The sequence below is a fragment of the Nerophis lumbriciformis genome, linkage group LG10, assembly GCF_033978685.3.
Source record: "Nerophis lumbriciformis linkage group LG10, RoL_Nlum_v2.1, whole genome shotgun sequence".
Taxonomy (NCBI): Eukaryota; Metazoa; Chordata; class Actinopteri; order Syngnathiformes; family Syngnathidae; genus Nerophis; species Nerophis lumbriciformis.
In genome coordinates this window covers 28,754,792-28,776,262 of record NC_084557.2, presented here as the reverse complement: position 1 = coordinate 28,776,262, position 21,471 = coordinate 28,754,792, and the positions used below count along the sequence as shown (strand labels likewise).

The 21,471-nt window shown below is 39.6% G+C and overlaps 1 protein-coding gene across 1 annotated transcript in view; it reads right to left on the bottom strand.

Annotated features, from left to right (window-relative positions):
• Positions 1-20,680, bottom strand: part of slc7a5 (solute carrier family 7 member 5) — a 30,486-nt gene extending 9,806 nt beyond the window's left edge. The window contains exons 1-7 of the mRNA XM_061969895.2: positions 19,945-20,680; positions 15,338-15,463; positions 4,518-4,623; positions 4,299-4,343; positions 4,072-4,195; positions 547-650; positions 342-438 (exon numbers count right to left, since the gene is read on the bottom strand). Of these exons, the coding sequence (XP_061825879.1) occupies positions 342-438; positions 547-650; positions 4,072-4,195; positions 4,299-4,343; positions 4,518-4,623; positions 15,338-15,463; positions 19,945-20,500 (1,158 nt within the window). The 5' untranslated portion in view covers positions 20,501-20,680. The remainder of the gene's footprint in view (positions 1-341; positions 439-546; positions 651-4,071; positions 4,196-4,298; positions 4,344-4,517; positions 4,624-15,337; positions 15,464-19,944) is intronic.
• Between the last annotated feature and the right edge of the window lie 791 nt (positions 20,681-21,471).

Sequence of the window (21,471 nt, the reverse complement as noted above, 5' to 3'; positions counted from 1 at the left end):
ATGATAAGTGTAATAAGAGTGGACTGCAGGTTGACGCCCCCTGTTTAGTAAATTACACTAGCAATTACAGATTAGCAAGCTAGCCCAAAACTTTGAAGTTTTTATTGAGAATATAGAACATGAACATTACTTACTTAAATTTTTACAAAATCTGTCAAAATGTTTTAGTACGACTTTGGTAAGCTACATATCCGCACCGCTTGATGTATGAAACGGAAGTGCCTAAATGTATAATTACAAAACAGATCAATTGATCATTTATTTTGATAAATGTACCTGCTTTAAACAGATAATTAGCAGTTGATTAATAGTGTGCACAGTGGTCATTTGACTATACTCACAGTGAATAGAAGAGAAGGAAGTGGGGTCATCAGGGTTGGATGGATCATTGACAACAGACAGGGAAGGTGACCTTCCCGTGAGCCCACAAAGAATAACCTACGAATTAAACAAGATGTTCATAATACTAACTGATACTTCGCATTTGGACACCACTTCATTTAGTCATTTTATTTAGGAAAATGTTTATTTATAAAGGTGGATTACCTGGATGACGTGAAGAGAGACCCGTTGACAGAACCAAAGCAGGACAGCCCCACAAACACCGGGATGATCCATGCCATCGGACCCAGGTGGGTATTGCCAAAATCCTACAAGACAAACAGTATGTCAATGAGATGTTATTTACGTTAATAACCCTGTAATAAATTCAACAAAGCAAAACACTGCGACACGGTAAACATTCAGCCATTTGTAGTTATTATTCTTGCCGTTTGTTTTCCCATTAGACTGGATAGATTGGACAGGCTTGATAGGAAAATGAGAGTTGCCTAAACACATTTTCTCTAAACGGCACCGACATGTCCCCTCTGGAGCAGGACCTAGTTGTCCTGTTGGCCTTCCTCTTTGCAAAGTGTTTAGAGGAGGTGGTGCTCGGTAGTAAACAATTGTGTGTATATACAAGAACTGAATCAGCATACTTGATTAAGTTTTCCCAATTGAGTAGATTGTATTTCTCAAGTATTCTGCAATGATGATACATTATGGGGCTTTTATTCATACTTTTAATGTTTGTTTTTTTGGGGGTTTTTTTACAAATAACTTGCACCAATAAAGTGTGTCTTTATTTGGCAGTGTCCAGTTTGTGAAACAGTCATTTAAATAGTCGTTTATTTGAACTACAATTTACCGGAGTTTGTTGTTAAATTATTTCTTATATATCTGAAATTTGCTATGTTAAATTTGGTTTTATTCACCGTTTTTTTAACCTGCTGGTTAAAGGATAACTGTAAATCTAGCACAACTCATAAATACTTAAAATCTTGGACTACTCTAAGTTTTGCTCCAAGTGCAAACACATCTGGATCAGTAGCAATTAGAGATGCGCGGTTTGCGGGCACAACCGCGGAGTCCGCGGATTATCCGCGAATCGGGCGGATGAAATTTAAAAAAATTAGATTTTATCAGCGGGTCGGGTCGGGTCGGGTCGGGCGATTGAAATTTAAAAAAATTAGATTTTAAATAGATTCAGGCGGGTGGCAGTTAAACCAATTCGGAAATATATATACATAGTTAAATGTTGTTACCCACATACGAAAAACGAGCAGGCACCTGCTGCATATGCCACAACAGAAGAAAAAAAAAAAAGAGATGGACACTTTTACGGAGCGGAGAAGGCCCCCGACGCCTCGCCGGGGTCCGGGACCGAGGCCCCTTCCCCCGAGAGGGCCCCACCGGGAGCCGTAGCTGAGGCGATCCGCGAGAAGGGCCCGACGCACGTCCAGGGTCACCACCGCGCCCACCGCACCGACACCCCGCCTCGTCCGCCTTAAGCAGCTTACCTGCCCGCCACCCCCGTGGCCGGGGGCTCGTAACAGGGGTCACTCCGCGCGCTCCGCCCGCGCAGCTTACCTGCCCGCCACCCCTGTTGCCGGGGGCGCGTAACAGGGGTCACTCCGCGCGCAGTGCGCTCACGAAAGGGGTGGGGCTCACCCTGCTTGATATAGACAGCAGGACGGTGGCCATGGAAGTTGGAACCCGCTAAGGAGTGTGTAACAACCCACCTGCCGAATCAACTAGCCCTGAAAATGGATGGCGCTGGAGCGTCGGGCCCATATACCCGGCCGTCGCCGGCAGCGAGACGCGCTTGGAGGTGCGCTCAGCGCGGCTCCCATATGATTGCGCACTGGTGTGCGTCTGGGTCGTGACAGCGTGGCACGCGAATGCTGCATTGGATCAGTCTCTTTTCTTTAACAGGCAAAAGCTTTATAACCTCACTAATGCCTTGCATCGTCTATATTAGATATATAACAACGGGCGGGTGCGGGCGGATGGCGGGCGGATGCGGTTCTGATCAAATGTTAGATCGGGTGGATTGCGGATGGTTGACGACTTTCTGATGCGGTTGCGGATGAAATAATTGCCTATCCGCGCATCTCTAGTAGCAATACTTGGTTGTTTTGGAGAAAAACATGCCCACAGAGTTGGAAACAATAAAGTATAAATGGGAGAGTTGCAATCAACTTGATACTTCTGACACTGCATCTGATTATTATTATGATAATCATTTTTCGCATGGACATACAGAACAGCATCGTCTGCGTGCTTCTGGCTAATTATTTTAGAAGGACAAACTTATTAGTTGGTCATTAAATATTAATAATAATAACTTGTGGCATACCAAGTTATTGTAAGATGTAGGGAATTTCACATTTGTACAAAGTTTTTTTTCTTCTTGACACCAAATATGATTCCATTTAGTACGCTTGCCATGTTTCTTTCCTCACATGTTCCATCTTTTGACACTTAGGGGCGGGCATTGAATACGCTGCCAAGTAACTCCCCTCCTTTATGATTGGTCACTTTAAACACCTAGCATCTCCTGCTCAAAGCCATTTTAAGAGAGCCTGTTGTGTTTCCTTTCTGAAGATTAGTCTTTATACAAAAAAAGCCAATATTAGTGTATTTTGTCATTACTATATTAAATTATACACTGCAACCTATTAACGATGACTCTTTTACAACAGCCTTTAACAACTTGATGTCATTAAACATAGCTTATTTTCTTCTGACAAAATATTTTTCTGGATATATGCTCCCCAGGTAATTGCATAATTGCTTAAGATAAAAGGTATCTGATTTGGCAACACTAAATTGGCCCTAGTGTGTGGATGTGAGTGTGAATGTTGTCTGTCTATCTGTGTTGGCCCTGCGATGAGGTGGCGACTTGTCCAGGGTGTACCCCGCCTTCCGCCCGATTGTGGCTGAGATGGGCTCCAGCGCCCCCCGCGACCCCAAAGGGAATGAGCGGTAGAAAATGGATGGATGGATGGATGGATGGATGATTTACGGATGCTCTGATGTCATAGTGCCAAAATCACATGTGTGATACCCTCACAGTGTGTTCAAATTTGTGTCATTGTATTGCTTTTATTTTAAGCACTTTACTGCATAAATAATGATATAATGGTTATATTTTGTCTAAACTTTAGACTCTAAAGACTCTTTTTTTAAAGAAAGGACACAGTTCACACGTGCATTTAATGCCCGCCCCTAAGTGCCAAAGGGGAGGAATGCTGCGTGCGTGGAGAAAGAGTAAGACACATTGCGAGCCAAAACAGTCAACGCATGACATAAAAACTAATTTTACACTTGCTTCTCCTCTGTGTGTACAAAATGAGTCCTCGCGCTTGGAGAGGACACACGCATGCAGTGCGTTATTTTTTGGCACTTTTTTGACACAATAAAGAGGTGCTAAAAAGTCTTCTATGAACGGATAACTATTTTTGGTACCATTCATAACTTATGTATAACTTGTGTTAAGTGCTGCTTTCTCTTCCCAGTACTGGATGCATGGTGCGTGTACGCAGGCGGATCCGGATGCCAATTCTGGTACTATAATATAAGAGATTATGTAGTGTGGATGTAAATAGTGATGGTTCCTTCTCTGTGAACACTTTCCAGAAATGCTGCACAGTAACAAGTCAGAATAATTCACCAGGATTACAACTGAAACACCATCTAAAGGTTATGTCAACAATAATAATATTTACCCACTGTTAAAGCACTTACCACAGCCACAGCCTCCGAGTTGAACATTTGTTCTGGGGAGAGGGTGGTGAAGTACGCCAGATTGGTGAGGACGTACACCGCTGTCACAATTGGCAAAGAGATGATGATGGCTCGAGGCAAGTTTCTGGAAAATAAAAAATACAATAAATGTAATTGACGCAATCACATTATTTATTAATTTATTTTTACAGCTTACATGACATTGTGATATTCAAGCAGTGACTTACTTGTAAGGATCGATCATCTCCTCTGTGACGAAATTCAAGTAATTCCTGGATAAAGGAGAGGAAGAAAGACCTCTGTCATTAATATTTATGATGTGGCTTTATTTACAAATTACAGAATGAAAGTAGTTGTGAGCAGATGTGGGATGTAAAAGGGCTTATATCCTACTTTTATTAACAATACAATTTGATGTATGGATATCACTATTTGATGACACATACCAGCCACCGTAGGCAAAAAGGCCACTGTAGAGCGCCAGTCCAATATTACCAAACTCATATTTGGAGTCCTTGAAGGAATTTTCTGGGAGAAGAGAATCAACCTCACCTGGTGACAATGAACACAAGATAAATAATGGCTCAGATGTGGGGCATTAAACCAGTAGTTTAATGAACACAGAAACATTTGGTGGAGGATTACAAAAAATGGTGGAATTCAGTACAAGCATGTTGATCAGTGAAGGAATTCAACATTTAAAGGTAAGTCAGTCAGAGACAAAGAGAACAGGAATCAAACAGCAGGACCGTTGCTTTACAAGAAGAGACTAACAACAAATGTTTGTTAAGGGGGGATGTTCGCTTCTTTCTTTGGTATGAAGAACATAGTGATCTTGGCAACTTCTGTAGGTTTCTAACCACATTCCTAACGGAGCAGATCCCCGCAACCTGCACACACATTCTCAGACACCGCGTCGGTTGCTAACTCAACATACCCCTGGCAGTGTTGCTATGAGAGAGGTTAGCTCTAAACCTAAAGTATACACAGTGTGGGAAACGCTTGATGATCAAACCTTCATACAATATGACTAGTGACATGTGGTGAGGTTCATGTCTGATGAAGCACTATTCTTTTTTTAAACGTTGAAATATTGTGCTGTCATCATTGTTAATACAGGTTGCTCATTTAGAGGATAGCAAGAAACAAAAAAGAATATAATTCACTTAATGACTCAAAACGTTTGCAATTACTTCTTAAACCCATCCATCCATCCATCCATTTTCTAACCAATTTATTTATTTATGAAACTAAAAAGTAGGGATATCCCAATCAACATTTCCGATTGAGTCCTGATCCGATACTTTGACAATAGATTATAGAACTGAAAATGTTCTATGGCAAGTAATTTGCTAGTTTTGTTGTAAATCAGGTGGTGTATTAAATGTGTGGTGTTGAATGCTACATATATACTTACCAAAATAAAGTGGCTGGTGCACAATAACTAAAAAGCAAAAACTACAATTGGCTCCTATTTAAGAAATTTGGGTTTTGCCCTCAAACCCCATTCCTGATTCAGAGACTTACTCCCTGAGTTTGTAAACAATAAACAACCAAAATATTATTTGTAATGATGAGAACAATAAAAATAAAACTATTGATTTAATCACTTTAGTATTGTATACGTACTGATAGTATACCTGGTATTGATAGTAGCCACACCCCCACTTTACATTGACGCTTTAGCAGTTAGCTTCTTGTATTGTCTTGCTGTGTGTGCGTGTGAATAGCATGCTTAACCGTTATATTTTCTTTTGTCCTTTAATAATAATGATACTTGGAAGAAACAGTTTATTTTCCACATTAGTGGTGAAGATTAGTATCTTAGAAGTGGCTTCGCACTGTTGTATACGACACATTCGTTGCAGCTTGCTCTCTAATTTGAACCGGTGTTCTGGCAAGACGTGCACCCTCCTGAAACAAAGACTCCGGAAATGTAATTGTCCCTCCCTGAGCATGCATCCCTTTTAAAGGGATATTTCACTTGAATACAATCTTTAGCATGTAAACACTGGGACACAGCTGAAGTAAAGATCAGCAATTTTGTTTTTTCATCAGCCGATCGCAGATCAGTTAAAAAAAAAAAGCAAATAGTGTCGCCCTATCAAATCCCATAATTGGCACATCTCTCCCAAAACATTTGTGGTTTTACCTTTGAGTAAGACATTCATTCACCTATCCTTCTCCAGTAAAAGCTCTGTGACTTTGTTATAACTCCTTATTCTGGAAAGTCTCTTTGGCACCAAGTACTGTGCACCTCGCCTTATGACATTTGTCTGCCGTTTATTAACTAAAAGTAATGATATCATACTTACAGTTAAAGTTATTACACATGCTGTAGAAAGGCATGGCGTATCAAAATATTTCTGCAAACATATTGTTGACAGACAGAAACATGCACACCCCATCCAACTAAGCTTTTGAAGGATTGCACAATCAAGAGTGTAGGACTGGCTCACGCAGACTAGGCTTAGGTTACTGCCCTGTATTTGCCCAGGAAATGTGCAATTTTTTGCAACACTAAAAGAAAATTGGCCCTGGAGTGTGAATGGTTGTCTGTCTATCTGAGTTGACCCGACAATAAGTTGGCAACTTGTCGAGGGTGTACCCTGCCTTCCACCCGAGTGCAGCTGAAATGGGCTCCAGCAACCCCCCCCCCCCTCCCACCACCACCACAAGTGGTAGAAAATGGATGGGTGGATGTTATTATTTTTTTTGTAGGCTCTGATTTCCCTGACTGCACGTCAGTCATTATGCAACCACCACTCTTTTCTGTCTTTGACTACAAATAATGTAACAAAGCTGGTGATAGCTCTGGTTCAAAAAGCAATATTTTGATTAAACTTATTTTGAAGCCATTTTTAATAACTGCATCAATACAGTAAAACATTAAATCTACACAATCAAGGCTTGGGACCGATGGCTATGAAACGCTTAAAAAATCAGAATGCAGATGTGTTTGTTGCTCATCAGAATTCTCCCCAACGTGTTATCAGTCACTACCAAAAAGGTTTAAAAATGAATTTTAGATTTGTTAGACAAACCCATGTGTTACCATCAGCCTTAAATCAAGTAATTATCAAAAGTTGTAACTGTTCAAAATGTTTAACTACTGTATCAATAAAACATTCTTATTTGTACTCAACCACAACAAATGTTAACTTTTTCCACATAAATACTAGAATGATTTGATTGTAACATTTGAGGCTCTTCAAGGCCAAATCAACATTGTGAAAGTCTTGGTCTGGGGGAAAACAGGCCTGTCGAGGAAATGTCATTTTTGTAAATCTTTGTTCTGGATGTTAAAAGCTTACAGATTGCCCAAGGGTCATTATCTTTCATAACTACTCCCTTGAAATAGAGCGGCATAGCATTTTTTGAATGGACAAGACATGACAAGATTGATATTTTATCATGCCTGACCCAATGCCATGTGCCTGAAGTGTTGTAGCGTGATAAAAATACATCTACCGACACCCCATCAACATGGTGACTTTGCAGGGATTGCATGGTCAGAACTATATTTAGAACATTTTGTTGACCATTGGCTTTACCAATTTTAGCTGTCATGTGTAGTTATTGACAGAACACTGATTTACATACAATATTTTAAAATGCTGCTTGCTCCATATATTCTACTATGTCCAGCTCCTAGACAAATTACTATGTCAGCGTTTTTGCATGAGGACCTGTGCCACTAAAAAGGATTTGTATTGTATTACAGAGTTTGACCCCAATTTTGTTTTAACAACTGAAAAACATGTATTACTCGTCAAACACGTATCAAACACATTTTTAAGAATGTGGTAGGTAGGCGTGGAGCAAGAGCAATATGCTTAGAGTAAAAGCCACATTTACTATCCCCTAAATTGTGCATGTATGTGGTTGGCCACCTGAGTACTACACTGGTTGGTTGTGGGTTGCACTGTGGGCGTGGTGTTTTTCAGTTCAGTTCATTTTATTTCGGACATGCATACCAGATTACAATTCTGCACTTCATTACAGTAAGTGCATACACCTGCAGCGCGGTGAAATGGATAATGGTGGTAGGGTGAGCTTGGTAGAGAAACTTTTTGTTGACCGTCTTCTACAACTTTTACCGTCTTTTACATCCTCTATGTCAGTTATTCTACAACTGTGGTACGTGTACCACTAGTGGTACGCCAAACAATCGCTTGATTAAAATACAGTGTTTTATTTTCCTATACTCGAACAGAGTGTTACTGTTCAAACTGTGTGTAATTGTAGTGTCCAAAATTATTAAATATACTTGTTTTTGATGAGTAACTAGGTCAACTATGCTAATACATTTTAATGTTGGTCAATATGGTGGTACTTGGAGAGCCAAGTGTTTATTGAAGTTGGTACTTGGTGAAAAAACTTTGAGAACCACAGCTCTATGCCATATATGTTGATTACAATCTTTTCAATCATTTTGGTATTTTGGTTGATTCGGTCATCTTCATCATTATCATCATACAAAGTAAGTGTCTGTTTACTATCGCATATGGAGCAATAAACAGATCACCAGGGCATACAGCGCATCCGGAAAGTATTCACAGCGCTTCACTTTTTCCACATTTTGTTATGTTACTGTCTTATTCCAAAATGGAATAAATTCAATTCTGTCCTCATAATTCTTCAGAAAATACCCATAATGACAATGTGAAAAAGGTGTTGTTGTTTTTTTTTTTTTTGCAAATTCATTCATTCATTTTTATTTATCTCCTTCATTGATGTGCATCTTTGATCGATAGACAATTATACCACAATTATTAAATTATACATTTACACACCAATGCCTGAGAAGGAGCAGGATGAAGAAAAATCTTATATTTTCCTGCCCCCTTCAACATAATACGTAGTCTTACTTAATATCATATAAACCAACAATTACATCCAAATATAACGAAAACAAACAAAAAAACATACAAAAAAACACAACAAGTGCAAAACTTCATGAAGTACAAACCGAACAAAAAAAAAAAAGAGTAATATACACCTCACGGGATGATACAAAACAAATACAAAACCAGGCAAAAAATAAGTAAAATAATAAATATTTTGTGCCTGGTTTTGTATTTGTTTTGTATCATCCCGTGAAGTGTATATTACTCTTTTTTTTTTTCTTTTTCTTTTTTCAAAACGAAAAAAAATCACATGTACATAGGTATTCACAGACACTGCTCAGTACTTTGTTGATGCACCTTTGGAAGCAATTACAGCCTCAAGTCTTTATGAATATGATGCCACAAGCTTGGTACGCTTATCTTTGGGTAGTTTAGCCCATTCCTCTTTGCAACAACTCTCAAGTTCCATCAAGTTGGATGGGAAGCATTGGTTTTCAAGAGATGTCGACGTAAATTTGCTGCATTCATCTTAGTCTTGTCTGGTAGGTGACCTAGAAGCCAATGGTCACTCTGTCAGATCTACAGCATTCCTCTGTGAAGAGGAGAATCTTTCAAAAGGACCACAATCAGGCCTGTATGGTAAGAGTGGCCAGACCGAAGACATTTCTTTGTAAAAAAAAAACAAAAACAAAGATTGAAGTCTTTGACGTGAATGCCAGGCATTACAATTGGAGAAAACCATGTATCGCTCATCATCACCAAGCCAATACCATCCCTCCAGTGAAGCATGGTGGTGGCAGCATCATGCTGTGGGGATGTTTTTCAGCAGCAGGAACTGAGAGACTTAACATGATCGAGGGAAAGTTGAATGCAGCAATGTACAGAGACATCCTGGATGAAAACCAATGCTTCTCATCCAACCTGATGGAGCTTTAGAGGTCCTGCAAAGAAGAATGGGCAAAACTGCCTAAAGATATGTGTGGCAATCTTGTGGCATCGTATTCAAGACATGAGGCTGTAATTGCTGCCAAAGGTGCATCAACAAAGTATTGATGTGATGTTTTTTTATTTGTATTTTTAGGAAATTTGAAAAAAAAAAAAAAAAAACTTTTCACATTGTCTTTATGGGCTATATTGTCTGTAGAAATTTGTGGGGGGAAAAATAATGTATTCCATTTTGGAATAAGACTGTAACATAACAACATGTGGAAAAGTGAAGTGCTGTGAATATTTTCAGGATGCTATGTATGATTATTAGTCTGATGCGTCATCAATGTCAGCCACGCATTTGGAAGGACTTTTGAATTTTTACGCCGCAATACTGAGAAAATTCCAGATGTACCCGTTCAACACAGCAGTGCAGATTGTAGGCCTGGTGATAGACTTCGGAAAACAGGATCAGTGAACCTATAAAAATGATGTACTAGTTGTAAAGGGTTAAAAATGTAGGAAGCTATTCCTTTTCAGAACCATGACACTGCTGTAGTGTTTTGCAGTACAAAAAATGTAGGATAAGTGTTGTAATTCGAGGCCAACTGAGAATATCAAGAGGCGTTTGAAACAGCAGTCAATGTTAGGTGATAAGTCAAACGGTGAGAGGTCCTCGATGAGGTCAGTTTATGATATGCATGTGAAGCAAACAGACAGGTAAGTGGTACTGGTACTCACAGTTTCTCTCTATAGTACGCATACTAGTTATATTTGTTTCACTGCAAACATTCATAGTCAGCTAAAAATACAGTCTTCTATTAATACAATGTTTCGCATTGAGTAAGATAGCTATAATCTTTGTACAGATTCACACTGAACTTCTGCTACGGTAATAAAACTACTGTTGGCCTTGGTGGTGGTTGTAAATACCAGCATGTCTTAGGGGCAACCCAGCTGGGAATGTCAACTAAACCCAGCTGGGAATGTCTACTGTATGTGCAACTGCCTCGGGGAACTGTCAGTCATTCCGCTATGATCAACTTTTCTTTGAAATGCGCTGGATTGACCTCATAGTCAAAGTTTTAAGAAGGAAGTTGAGCCAACATTCTACTTTGTATCTTTACTGTAGTTCATGGCTAAAGATTTGTTGCATATTTACAAAATTACACCACAATATTTTTGAAATAATCCACATTCACAGAGAGCTGCAAAATTGGCAGTTGATACTGTAATTTGCATAATGTGACAGTGCAACACACACAAGAACCAATTGCTTGTTGTACTCCATTTTTAATACTCCTCGTACAATAATAAACTACTTACACCACGTCTGCTGTATTAAAAAACTCCAACCTTGAGTGTGTTGTTTTCAAAACAAACAGTTTTGTTTCTTGTGGAAACAGCCTATGTTATCACCAAGACATTTGTTGCATTTATGTTGTGCATGGCTACCGGTATATCTTTGATCTTCCTTCAAAGATGATAAGAATGCATTTCTTCAATGATTAAACAGCAGTGTTTCTGTTCGAGTTTCTTTCTTGAAAAAAAGTGTTTCATATTTGAACAGGTTCTGGTAGTCAACTTGCACCACCTCATGATGTATAATTGACCATGGATGCATAATAACGGAGACAGTACAATGCTGTTGACATCCATGCTCCCGGCAACTCTCCCCGTAAAAGTTTGTAGTGAGGTAAAAATGGTCCCACAAAGTAGCAGCCTTGCTGCAGTTAAATTAGCAGCAGCACAGACGGACAATTGCAATACAAAAAATAAGCGCCAACCATTATATGTGTATATATATATATATATATATATATATATATATATATATATATATATATATACATATACAAACCCCATTTTCATATGAGTTGGGAAATTGTGTTAGATGTAAATATAAACGGAATACGCAAATCCTTTTCAACCCATATTCAATTGAATGAACTACAAAGACAAGACATTTGATGTTCAAACTCATAATTTTTTATTTTTTTTTGCAAATAATAATTAACTTAGAATTTCATGGCTGCAACACGTGCCAAAGTAGTTGGGAAAAGGCATGATCACCTCTGTGTTACATGGCCTTTCCTTTTAACAACACTCAGTAAACGTTTGGGAACTGAGGAGACACATTTGTTGACAAAGTGGTGACCCTCGCCTCATCCTTGTTTGTGAATGACTGAGCATTTCATGGAATCTACTTTTATACCCAATCATGGCACCCACCTGTTCCCAATTTGCCTGTTCACCTGTGGGATGTTCCAAATAAGTGTTTGCCACCTTTCCCAACTTCTTTGTCACGTGTTGCTGGCATCAAATTCTAAAGTTAATGATTATTTGCAAAAAAAAACGTTTGTCAGTTTGAACATCAAATATGTTGTCTTTGTAGCATATTCAACTGAATATGGGTTGAAAATTATTTGCAAATCACTGTATTCTGTTTATATTTGCATCTAACACAATTTCCCAACTCATATGGAAACGGGGTTTGTATATATATATATATATATATATACATACATACATACATACATACACATTAAATACACATAAATACACACGTGTGTTTGTTAGATGGCAGTGACATAGTATTTGACCTTTGACTTTAAATAATTACATTATATTCTATTTTTTCTTCCTGTCCTGCCCAGCCAATGTGGCAAATAATATTGTTGATTTATATTCTCTTATGTGCTGTACAGATTTACTCTGCAAATGAAAACTGTAAATTACTTATATTGTTGCATTATTGAGCAGCACGGTGGAAGAGGGGTTAGTGCGTCTGCTTCACAATACGAAGGTCCTGAGTAGTCCTGAGTTCAATCCCGGGCTCGGGATCTTTCTGTGTGGAGTTTGCATGTTCTCCCCGTGACTGCGTGGGTTCCCTCCGGGTACTCCGGCTTCCTCCCACTTCCGAAGACATGCACCTGGGTATAGGTTGATTAGCAACACTAAATTTACCCTAGTGTGTGAATGTGAGTGTGAATGTTGTCTGTCTATCTGTGTTGGCCCTGCGATGAGATGGCGACTTGTCCAGAGTGTACACCGCCTTCCGCCCGATTGTAGCTGAGATAGGCTCCAGCGCCCACCGCGATCCCAAAGGGAATAAGCGGTAGAAAATGGATGGATGGATGGATGTTGCATTATTTGAGTTTAATTTTCTTTGATGAAAAATTTTAGTATAATAAATTAATGTACAACTTAAATCAACTCTAGGCCAACAGTAGTATTATTCGCAGACGACACAACAGGTGTCTTGGTGGTAGCGGGGGTGTATTTTGTAGCGTCCCGGAAGAGTTAGTGCTGCAAAGGGTTCTGGGTATTTGTTCTGTTGTGTTTATGTTGTGTTACGGTGCGGATGTTCTCCCAAAATGTGTTTGTCATTCTTGTTTGGTGTGGATTGACCGTGTGGCGTATATTTCTAACAATGTTGAAGTTGCTTATACGGCCACCCTCAGTGTAAACTGTATCGCTGTTGATCAAGTATGCGTTGCATTCACGTATGTGTTCGTACAGAAGCCGTTCGTATCTTGTGACTGGGCCGGCACGTTGTTAGAATGGATGAAAAGCGGACGTGACGACAGCTCGTAGAGGACGTTAAAAGCAGTGCCTGTAAGGCACGCCCCCAAGACTGTGGTCCGGGTGGACTACGAGATATAATGACTGATGAACACCTTCGTTCGATAATGACGTTTGCCTCAGCTCAAAGCCTGAGCCCCGACATTAATGAACTAGCAACCAAGAAAAGATGCCAGGTATCTGGCTTGGGCACATCAGATTAGATCAGTGTGTTGCAAACTGAGCAGTTTAAAGTCCAGAATGGTTGTTTTATTCATTATTTTATTTTCAAATTTATTAGCCTGTGGAAAAAGTTATGTTGATATTTACCTCAGAAGGCTGCAAATAGAAAAGAGGCATTAAATTTTTATTTAAATTGTATTTGATATGGGCAGCACGGTGGAAGAGGGGTTAGTGCGTCTGCCTCACAATACGAAGGTCGGGGGTATTCCTGGGTTCAATCCTGGGCTTGGGATCTTTCTGTGTGGAGTTTGAATGTTCTCCCCGTGACTGCGTGGGTTCCCTCCGGGTACTCCGGCTTCCTCCCACCTCCAAAGACATGCACCTGGGGATAGGTTGATTGGCAACACTAAATTTGCCCTAGTGTGTGAATGTGAGTGTGAATGCTGTCTGTCTATCTGTGTTGGCCCTGTGATGAGGTGGCGACTTGTCCAGGGTGTACCGCGCCTTCCGCCCGATTGTAGCTGAGATGGGCTCCAGCCCCCCCCGCGACCCCGAAGGGAATAAGCGGTAAAAAATGGATGAATGGATGGATTATTAGAAACTCGATTTTGCATGTCACTATAAAGTTATATAAGCCTTGCTTGTTCAATGTTTAATGCAAAACTTGTTTGGGTCCCTATCAAAAAGGTTAATTTGTTCAAACTTGGCCCGCGGCTTTGTTCAGCTTTAAATTTTGGCCCACTCTGTATTTGAGTTTGACACCCCTGGAGTAAAGGAAAACACATTGTTGGGTGTAATAATATATGATCAAATAAACTGGAAATCTCATGTAAAAATATACAACATAAAGTAGCAATAAATATTGATACAAAGAATAAAGCAAAATATGTTCTGGACCAAAAAACACTTCATATGCTCTACTGCTCGCTAGTATTACCATATCTGAGTTATTGTGCAGAAATATGGGGAAATAATTACAAAAGTAAATTACATACAATAATTGTGTTACAAAAAAGGTCAATTTGGATAATACATAATGCTAGATATAGAAAACAACAAAGCCTTTATTTATTGAATCAAGAGTATTGAAATTCAATGATTTGGTGCATTTGCAAAGAGCTAAAATCATGCACAAAGCAAAATATAACCTGCTACCGAAGAATGTAAAAAAATTCCTCCCCACGAAAGAAGAGAAACACAACCTTAGAGAAAAAAGTAACCTAAAACTTTTGTATGCATGCACAACAGTAACGATTTTTAGCATATCAGTATGTGGAAGGTAAAGAAGTGAAACAATGTATCCACATGATCCACTTTAAGAAACTGTTCAAACTACAAGTGTTCACAAAGTATAATAGTGGCAAATGTTTTGAACTTGAAATAAAAAAAAAGATATTTATCTCATTAAAAATTACTTACATTGTTATGGAGAAAACTGTTGTCTGAACACTACATCGATTGTAATGTGTAAAATGTTTGACATGTGTATGAGTACAAGGAGTGTAATTAATTGATATGAAGTGGAAAAGGGTTATGATTAAATAAGCACTGCTTCTTCCTAATCCTTTTTGGACATGTAAAGAAAATGTAAAAATGTGAGACATCATTTTGAAAATATATGTTCAAATAAAACCAATCTGAATCTAAATTTTAATCTGAAAAAAAAAAGGAATTTTAAGTTGTGAGGAAGGTGGTTTGATGAATATCAAAAAATGGAAGCGTGTTGATGTGTCGCAGGGTACCTTGGCCAATCTTGACGAAGCCAATGATGATAATAAGGCCGAGAGCCAGCAGCTTGGCCACAGCAAAGAAGTCTTGGACTCTGGTGGCTGCCTTCACGCTGTAGCAGTTCACAAATGTCAACAACACTGCAAAGAAACAAAAGAGTAGTAAGGAGAAAAAAATCAATCAAAGTTTATTTATATAGCCCTTAATCACAAATGCCTCAAAGGGCTGCAATGTATTATAGTGTAATCTCCCATCCTACCATAACAGAACATAACCTCGTTCCTGTTTGTGTTCTCTTTGAAAACTTGATGAATTATGAGCGGTCCCGGACACATATTCCCCAACAAATGTTCCTTTTCCTCACAATAACAGCATTTCACTCACATTTATGTTAATTTCCGTAATATTCTGCGTTTATCAGCAAATTCCATTTTATTAGCCAATACTGTGATTCCATTTGCGGTTACGTTGACGCGGGAATCATATAACGTTACTTTTTTGTTGAGTTTAGTCATTAGTTATTGATTGGGCATACCATCGCTGTGTCAAATAAAAAGTAGCCACCATGGTGAGATCCCAAAAGTTATTGTAGAAATTGTCTTTTTTCACTCAGAAGGTCCTTATTCATTTCACCGTTAAAAGCTCAAGAATTTGCATGCACGTTGCACGGCCCATAAATCTTTTTTTTTTCTCAATTATAATATTTTAAGATTGTGAAAATCCAAAATCAAAATCTAATTAATTGTCCAGCCTTAAATTATGCACCCACTTTATTTATCTTAAACATGTTGTGTACCCCGCCTTCCGCCCGGTTGTAGCTGAGATAGGCTCCAGCGCCCCCCGCGACCCCAAAAGGGAATAAGCGGTAGAAAATGGATGGATGGATGGATGTTATATCATGTTCTTCAGTACATCTGTCATATTCAATCCCTGACAGAAAATAGATATTTAAATCAAAATTAACATTCTGATTCTGATATAACCCTTGAGCAATGTAACATTTAAGCATGACAAAAATAGTGATTACCTTTATATTGTGGGACATATCAATATATCAATATCAACTGTCAGGGAAAAGAATATCCAACCAAAACATAGACATTGCTGTGACCCTTCTTCAATCACCAGGGAAGTAGTGAAGCCCCCTGACACTGGACACAATTAAAAGTGATTATCCAACACAGCAGGTCCCTTCTAAATTCTTAAATCAGGTCAGAGCCACAACAGAAAAATGAGACAGAGCACAATGATGGTCTGTTTTGAAAGGGGGGACGAAGGGGAGTCTCTACAGTACAGTGAGTTCCAGACTTGCACACACACCAACACACACGCATAAAGAGAAGCAGACTCACCTGAGGATACATACTTACATATGACAAAAACTGGCACGAGTGAATGATGTGCACATGGGGTGTGAGCATTAAGGGCCTGCTATCATAGGCACCTCAGGATTTGGTCTGATTACAATTTAGGGAGCTACAATTTAGATTATTAATCGATTAATATTGTCGATGCATCAAAGATTTATTTTGAACAAGGTGGTCGTGAGCATTAGCAAGAAGGATCCAACTCTTTTCTTACAACAAAAAGTTGCTCTTCTTATATAAAGAGTAATACATGCAGTGCCCTTTGAAATAAGACTCATTTTAAATAAAGTGCTCTGCTCTTTTCACAGGTATTGGTATTAGCAAGTTGAAAACAAAACAAATACCTCATTCAAGATGCACAAACAAAATCCTTAAATTATAACTTATTTAACATATTTAATCTAAAAGTATTGGGAGTGCTATAGGATTACTACTGTAATTTGTAATTTAAGGATTCAAGGAACTTTATTATCATACCATCTCACTAAACACATGAGATGGCATTAATTGTGGTTACAGCCGACAGTCGTTGGTTTCACAAAAAAGCGATTGTTGATTGACCACCTTCTCAACATCCTTAACGGTGGACGCTAAAATACGGTTCGTCACTTAAAACTGTCCAAGCAGGTTAATATTAAACTAACTTCCACATGCGATTTGGTCGCCCACATCTGCGGTCCCCTCCAAGGTGTTTCATTGTATCCCATTGGGTTAAGTTTTTTCTTGCCCTGAAGGGGGATCTGAGCAGAGGATGTCATTGTGGCTTGTGCAGCCCTTTGAGACACTTGTGATATAGGGCTATATAAATACATTTTGATTGATTGGTTGATTGATTGATTCTGTTTATGTGATTTCGCTATAATGGGAGATTGTCACGCAACATATCGACACAAACTTAACACAGTGTCACGATTGGACTTTGGCTTGCAATTGTCGATCTCTCTATAGCCGGAATGTGACCTGAATTCTCTTTCACAGGCATGCACTCACACATACATGCTTGTACATGTACATAAATCAGGGTTGTCCAAACTTTTTCCACCAAGGCGTCATACAAAAAAGGAAAGGAAATGGGGACCACATTTTGTATATTAAGGACGCGACATGTATAGATAGTAGCCGCAAATCTTAGCTTAGTGTTATATGAGTGGCAAAGTAATCTGGTGTAATATCTAATAATATATTATATTAATAATTAATGATTTTAATTTTTTAAATTACCCCTGGGGCCACACTTTGGACACCCATGACATAGCTTCTTGTACACATATACATGCTTGAAAATACACACAATGACGTGAAACAACTTAAAGACTGTTTGTTTTTTACTTGGCATGCATTTTCAGGGCGGATTTAACCGTCAGCCCACATGAAGATTAGGTTATGGTACTACTTACTGGCTGACACAACACACATACCAACACATCAGTTGTAATGCCGAGTCAACATTCAAAAGTGTCATCTGACTAGAGCAGGGGTGTCAAACGTACGACCCGTGGGCCGGATCAGGTTCGCGAACAGGTTTTAGCCGGCCCGCGGGGTGAGGTTGCGAAATTTTTTAATGAAAGAAACCGCTGTTCTAAATGTGTCCACTAGATGTCGCAATAGCAATTATTTGTATCTTTGTAGATAATGCCTCATATGTTAAAAAAATAAACCACATGTTAGTGCACCAGTCAAGGAAAATGAGCAAATTACATAAGTAACATCCTGTAATTTCATTTTGATATTTTTTTACCTTGATAGATTGAAAATTAACACCAATGAGATGACTGATGAACATTATCATATAATTTATTCAGAAAGTACAAATCACGACAAATAAAGATACAATACTATTAACCGCAACATGTGAGTGTAAAAAAAAACAAAAAACATGATTTGTACATTTTTAGAATGTGCTTGTTCTATTTTTAAACAAAGAAAACAATCTGAAGTTGTCTTGATTTTTAAGTTATCGTGCCGTGCCTAAAATGAGTTTGACACCTCTGGTCTAGAAAAAATATTACATTTGTAATAACATGTGAAAGTGAAATCAAATTTCATAATACGGGAACAAACTAATTTACACTTATATTATATATATTCACACATATACACACATTTTATATATATATATATATATATATATATATATATATATATATATATATATATATATATATATATACATACATACATATATATCCGGCTTCCTCCCACCTCCAAAGACATGCACCTGGGGATAGGTTGATTGGCAACACTAAATTGGCCCTAGTGTGCAAATGTGAGTGTGAATGTTGTCTGTCTATCTGTGTTGGCCCTGCGATGAGGTGGCGACTTGTCCAGGATGTATCCCGCCTTACGCCCGAATGCAGCTGAGATAGGCTCCAGCACCCCCCGCGACCCCGAAAGATACAAGCGGTAGAAAATGGATGTGTATATATATATATATGTATATATATATATATATATATATATATATATATATACATACACACACACACACATATATACATATATAGTCGAGGTTTCTGTGGTTTATCCGTTATACAGTGCTCAAAACCGGGGTAGAGCGGAATAATAATAATAATAATAATAATAATAGAGAGGAAAAAACACAGAGGCTATATCATCCCTCTTAGCCTGTTTTGCAGGTTTCCCTGAAATATAATAATTTTATAAAATATAAAATAAAATATAATAATTTTATAAAATCCCCTGACAAGCAGGGAAACCTGTGAAACAGGCTTGTAGGGATGATGGGATGATATAGCCTCTGTGTTTTTTCCTGACATAAAGTATATATATATATATATATATATATATATATATATATATATATATATATATATATATATATATATATATATATATATGTGTGTGTGTGTGTGTGTATGTGTGTGTGTGTGTGTGTGTGTGATCGCAGTTTTCAACGATTAAACAGGCTCTTATGTGAATTATTAGAATGATGGGGACTATCAATCATACAAATTAATATACATGTAATGATGAAACGTTTGGTAAAATTACGTAATAGGAGGCTGTTTTCCCTATGGGGCGCGTGAGTACAGTAAGGTTAATTATGCACGCACGTGTGTGTGTCTTTAAGTGTGAAGATATAAAGTTGCACAATGTTCGGTGAAAAAGTCTTCAGTTTGACGACTCTATAACACAATTATCATAGGAGGAAGAAACGTGAACTTAATACACTTCACACGAAGAGGCGCGCATGAGGTTGCATCATCCAGGCAATAAACGACGCGGATACTCACGGATGCAAAGGCAGGCCACGAGCTTAGCCGGGGTCTCCGGTACCGGGCACACGGGGAACAGCGGCTTGATGAGGTAGGTGGCGAAAACGTAAGCGACTATGTACTGGGAGGACGGGCGGATAATGAGCAGCTCAATCCAGAGTTTCAGGAACGCCGGCAGGGAGCCGTACACCTCCAAGATGTAGGCATAGTCCCCCCCTGACTTGCTGATGGTGGTCCCCAGCTCCGCGTAACATAGCGCTCCCACCGTGGAGAAGACCCCGCACACCGCCCACACCACCAGGGACAGACCCACGGAGCCGCACTCTTTCACCACGCCGGATGGCGTGACGAAGATGCCGGAGCCGATGATGGTGCCCACGATGATGGCCACGCCGTTCATCAGGGTGATGGTTCTCTTTAACACGACTGTTTCCTCGCCCGCCGCCTCTTTGGCGAGGCTGCCGGCTGTGGCGTCCCCCTTCTCCGTACCGCTGCCCAGCATCCTCTCCGTCATTTGCTGGTCCTCCTCCTTGCTTAACGAGGAGTTTGAATGTCTGTTTTTTACCCCGGACATTGTTGCTGAGCTTCACTGCCTCGCTAACACCTTTCACCGACTCTCTTCCTCTTCTCGCCGGCTACTGTGTCGTGGGCCGGTGCGCTGCCTGATGCCGGCCAGGCTCAACGTGGCTTTCCAGTTAAGTGTGACTGCGAGCAGTGTGCTTTCAACTATCCCTAGTCCCTACTTCGTCAGTGGCCGTGCGACGTGCCAAGTAGCTCCGCCCCCTCCGAGACATGCCCACACTCTACTCCATAGTAAATCCGATTAGGGTGTTTCCACTGACGTCACAACTCGGACCAGGACCCGGATGTAGCGCCATTTTGCAGGACAACACTTGTAAACTTAGATTTAAAAAGGGAATTTTGTCGAAAATCTGGAACAAGTTGGTGTCAAATGATGTCAAAACTCCACCAAAGATGTATACCTTTTAAATGGTAAATTGGTCATGTATAGCGTTTTTCTACCTTTTTAAGGAACTCAAAGCGCTTTGACACTATTTTCCACATTCACCCATTCACACACTGATGGCGGGAGCTGCCATGCAAGGCGCTAACCAGCAGCCATCAGGAGCATGGGGTGAAGTGTCTTGCCCAAGGACACAACGGACGTGACTAGGATGGTAGAAGGTGGGGATTAAACCAGTAACCCTCAGATTGCTGGCACGGCCACTCTCCCAACTTCGCCACGCCGTCCCCTCTTTTACCATGAATTGATTACGTGGAACCCTGACTTAAACAAGTTGAAAAACGTATTCGGGTGTTACCATTCTCAGTGGCCTAGTGGTTAGAGTGTCCGCCCTGAGATCGGTAGGTTGTGAGTTCAAACCCCGGCTGAGTCATACCAAAGACTATAAAAATGGGACCCATTACCTTCCTGCTTGGCACTCAGCATCAAGGGTTGTAATTGGGGGTTAAATCACCAGAAATTATTCCCGGGCGCGGCACCACTGCTGCCCACTGCTCCCCTCACCTCCCAGGGGGTGAACA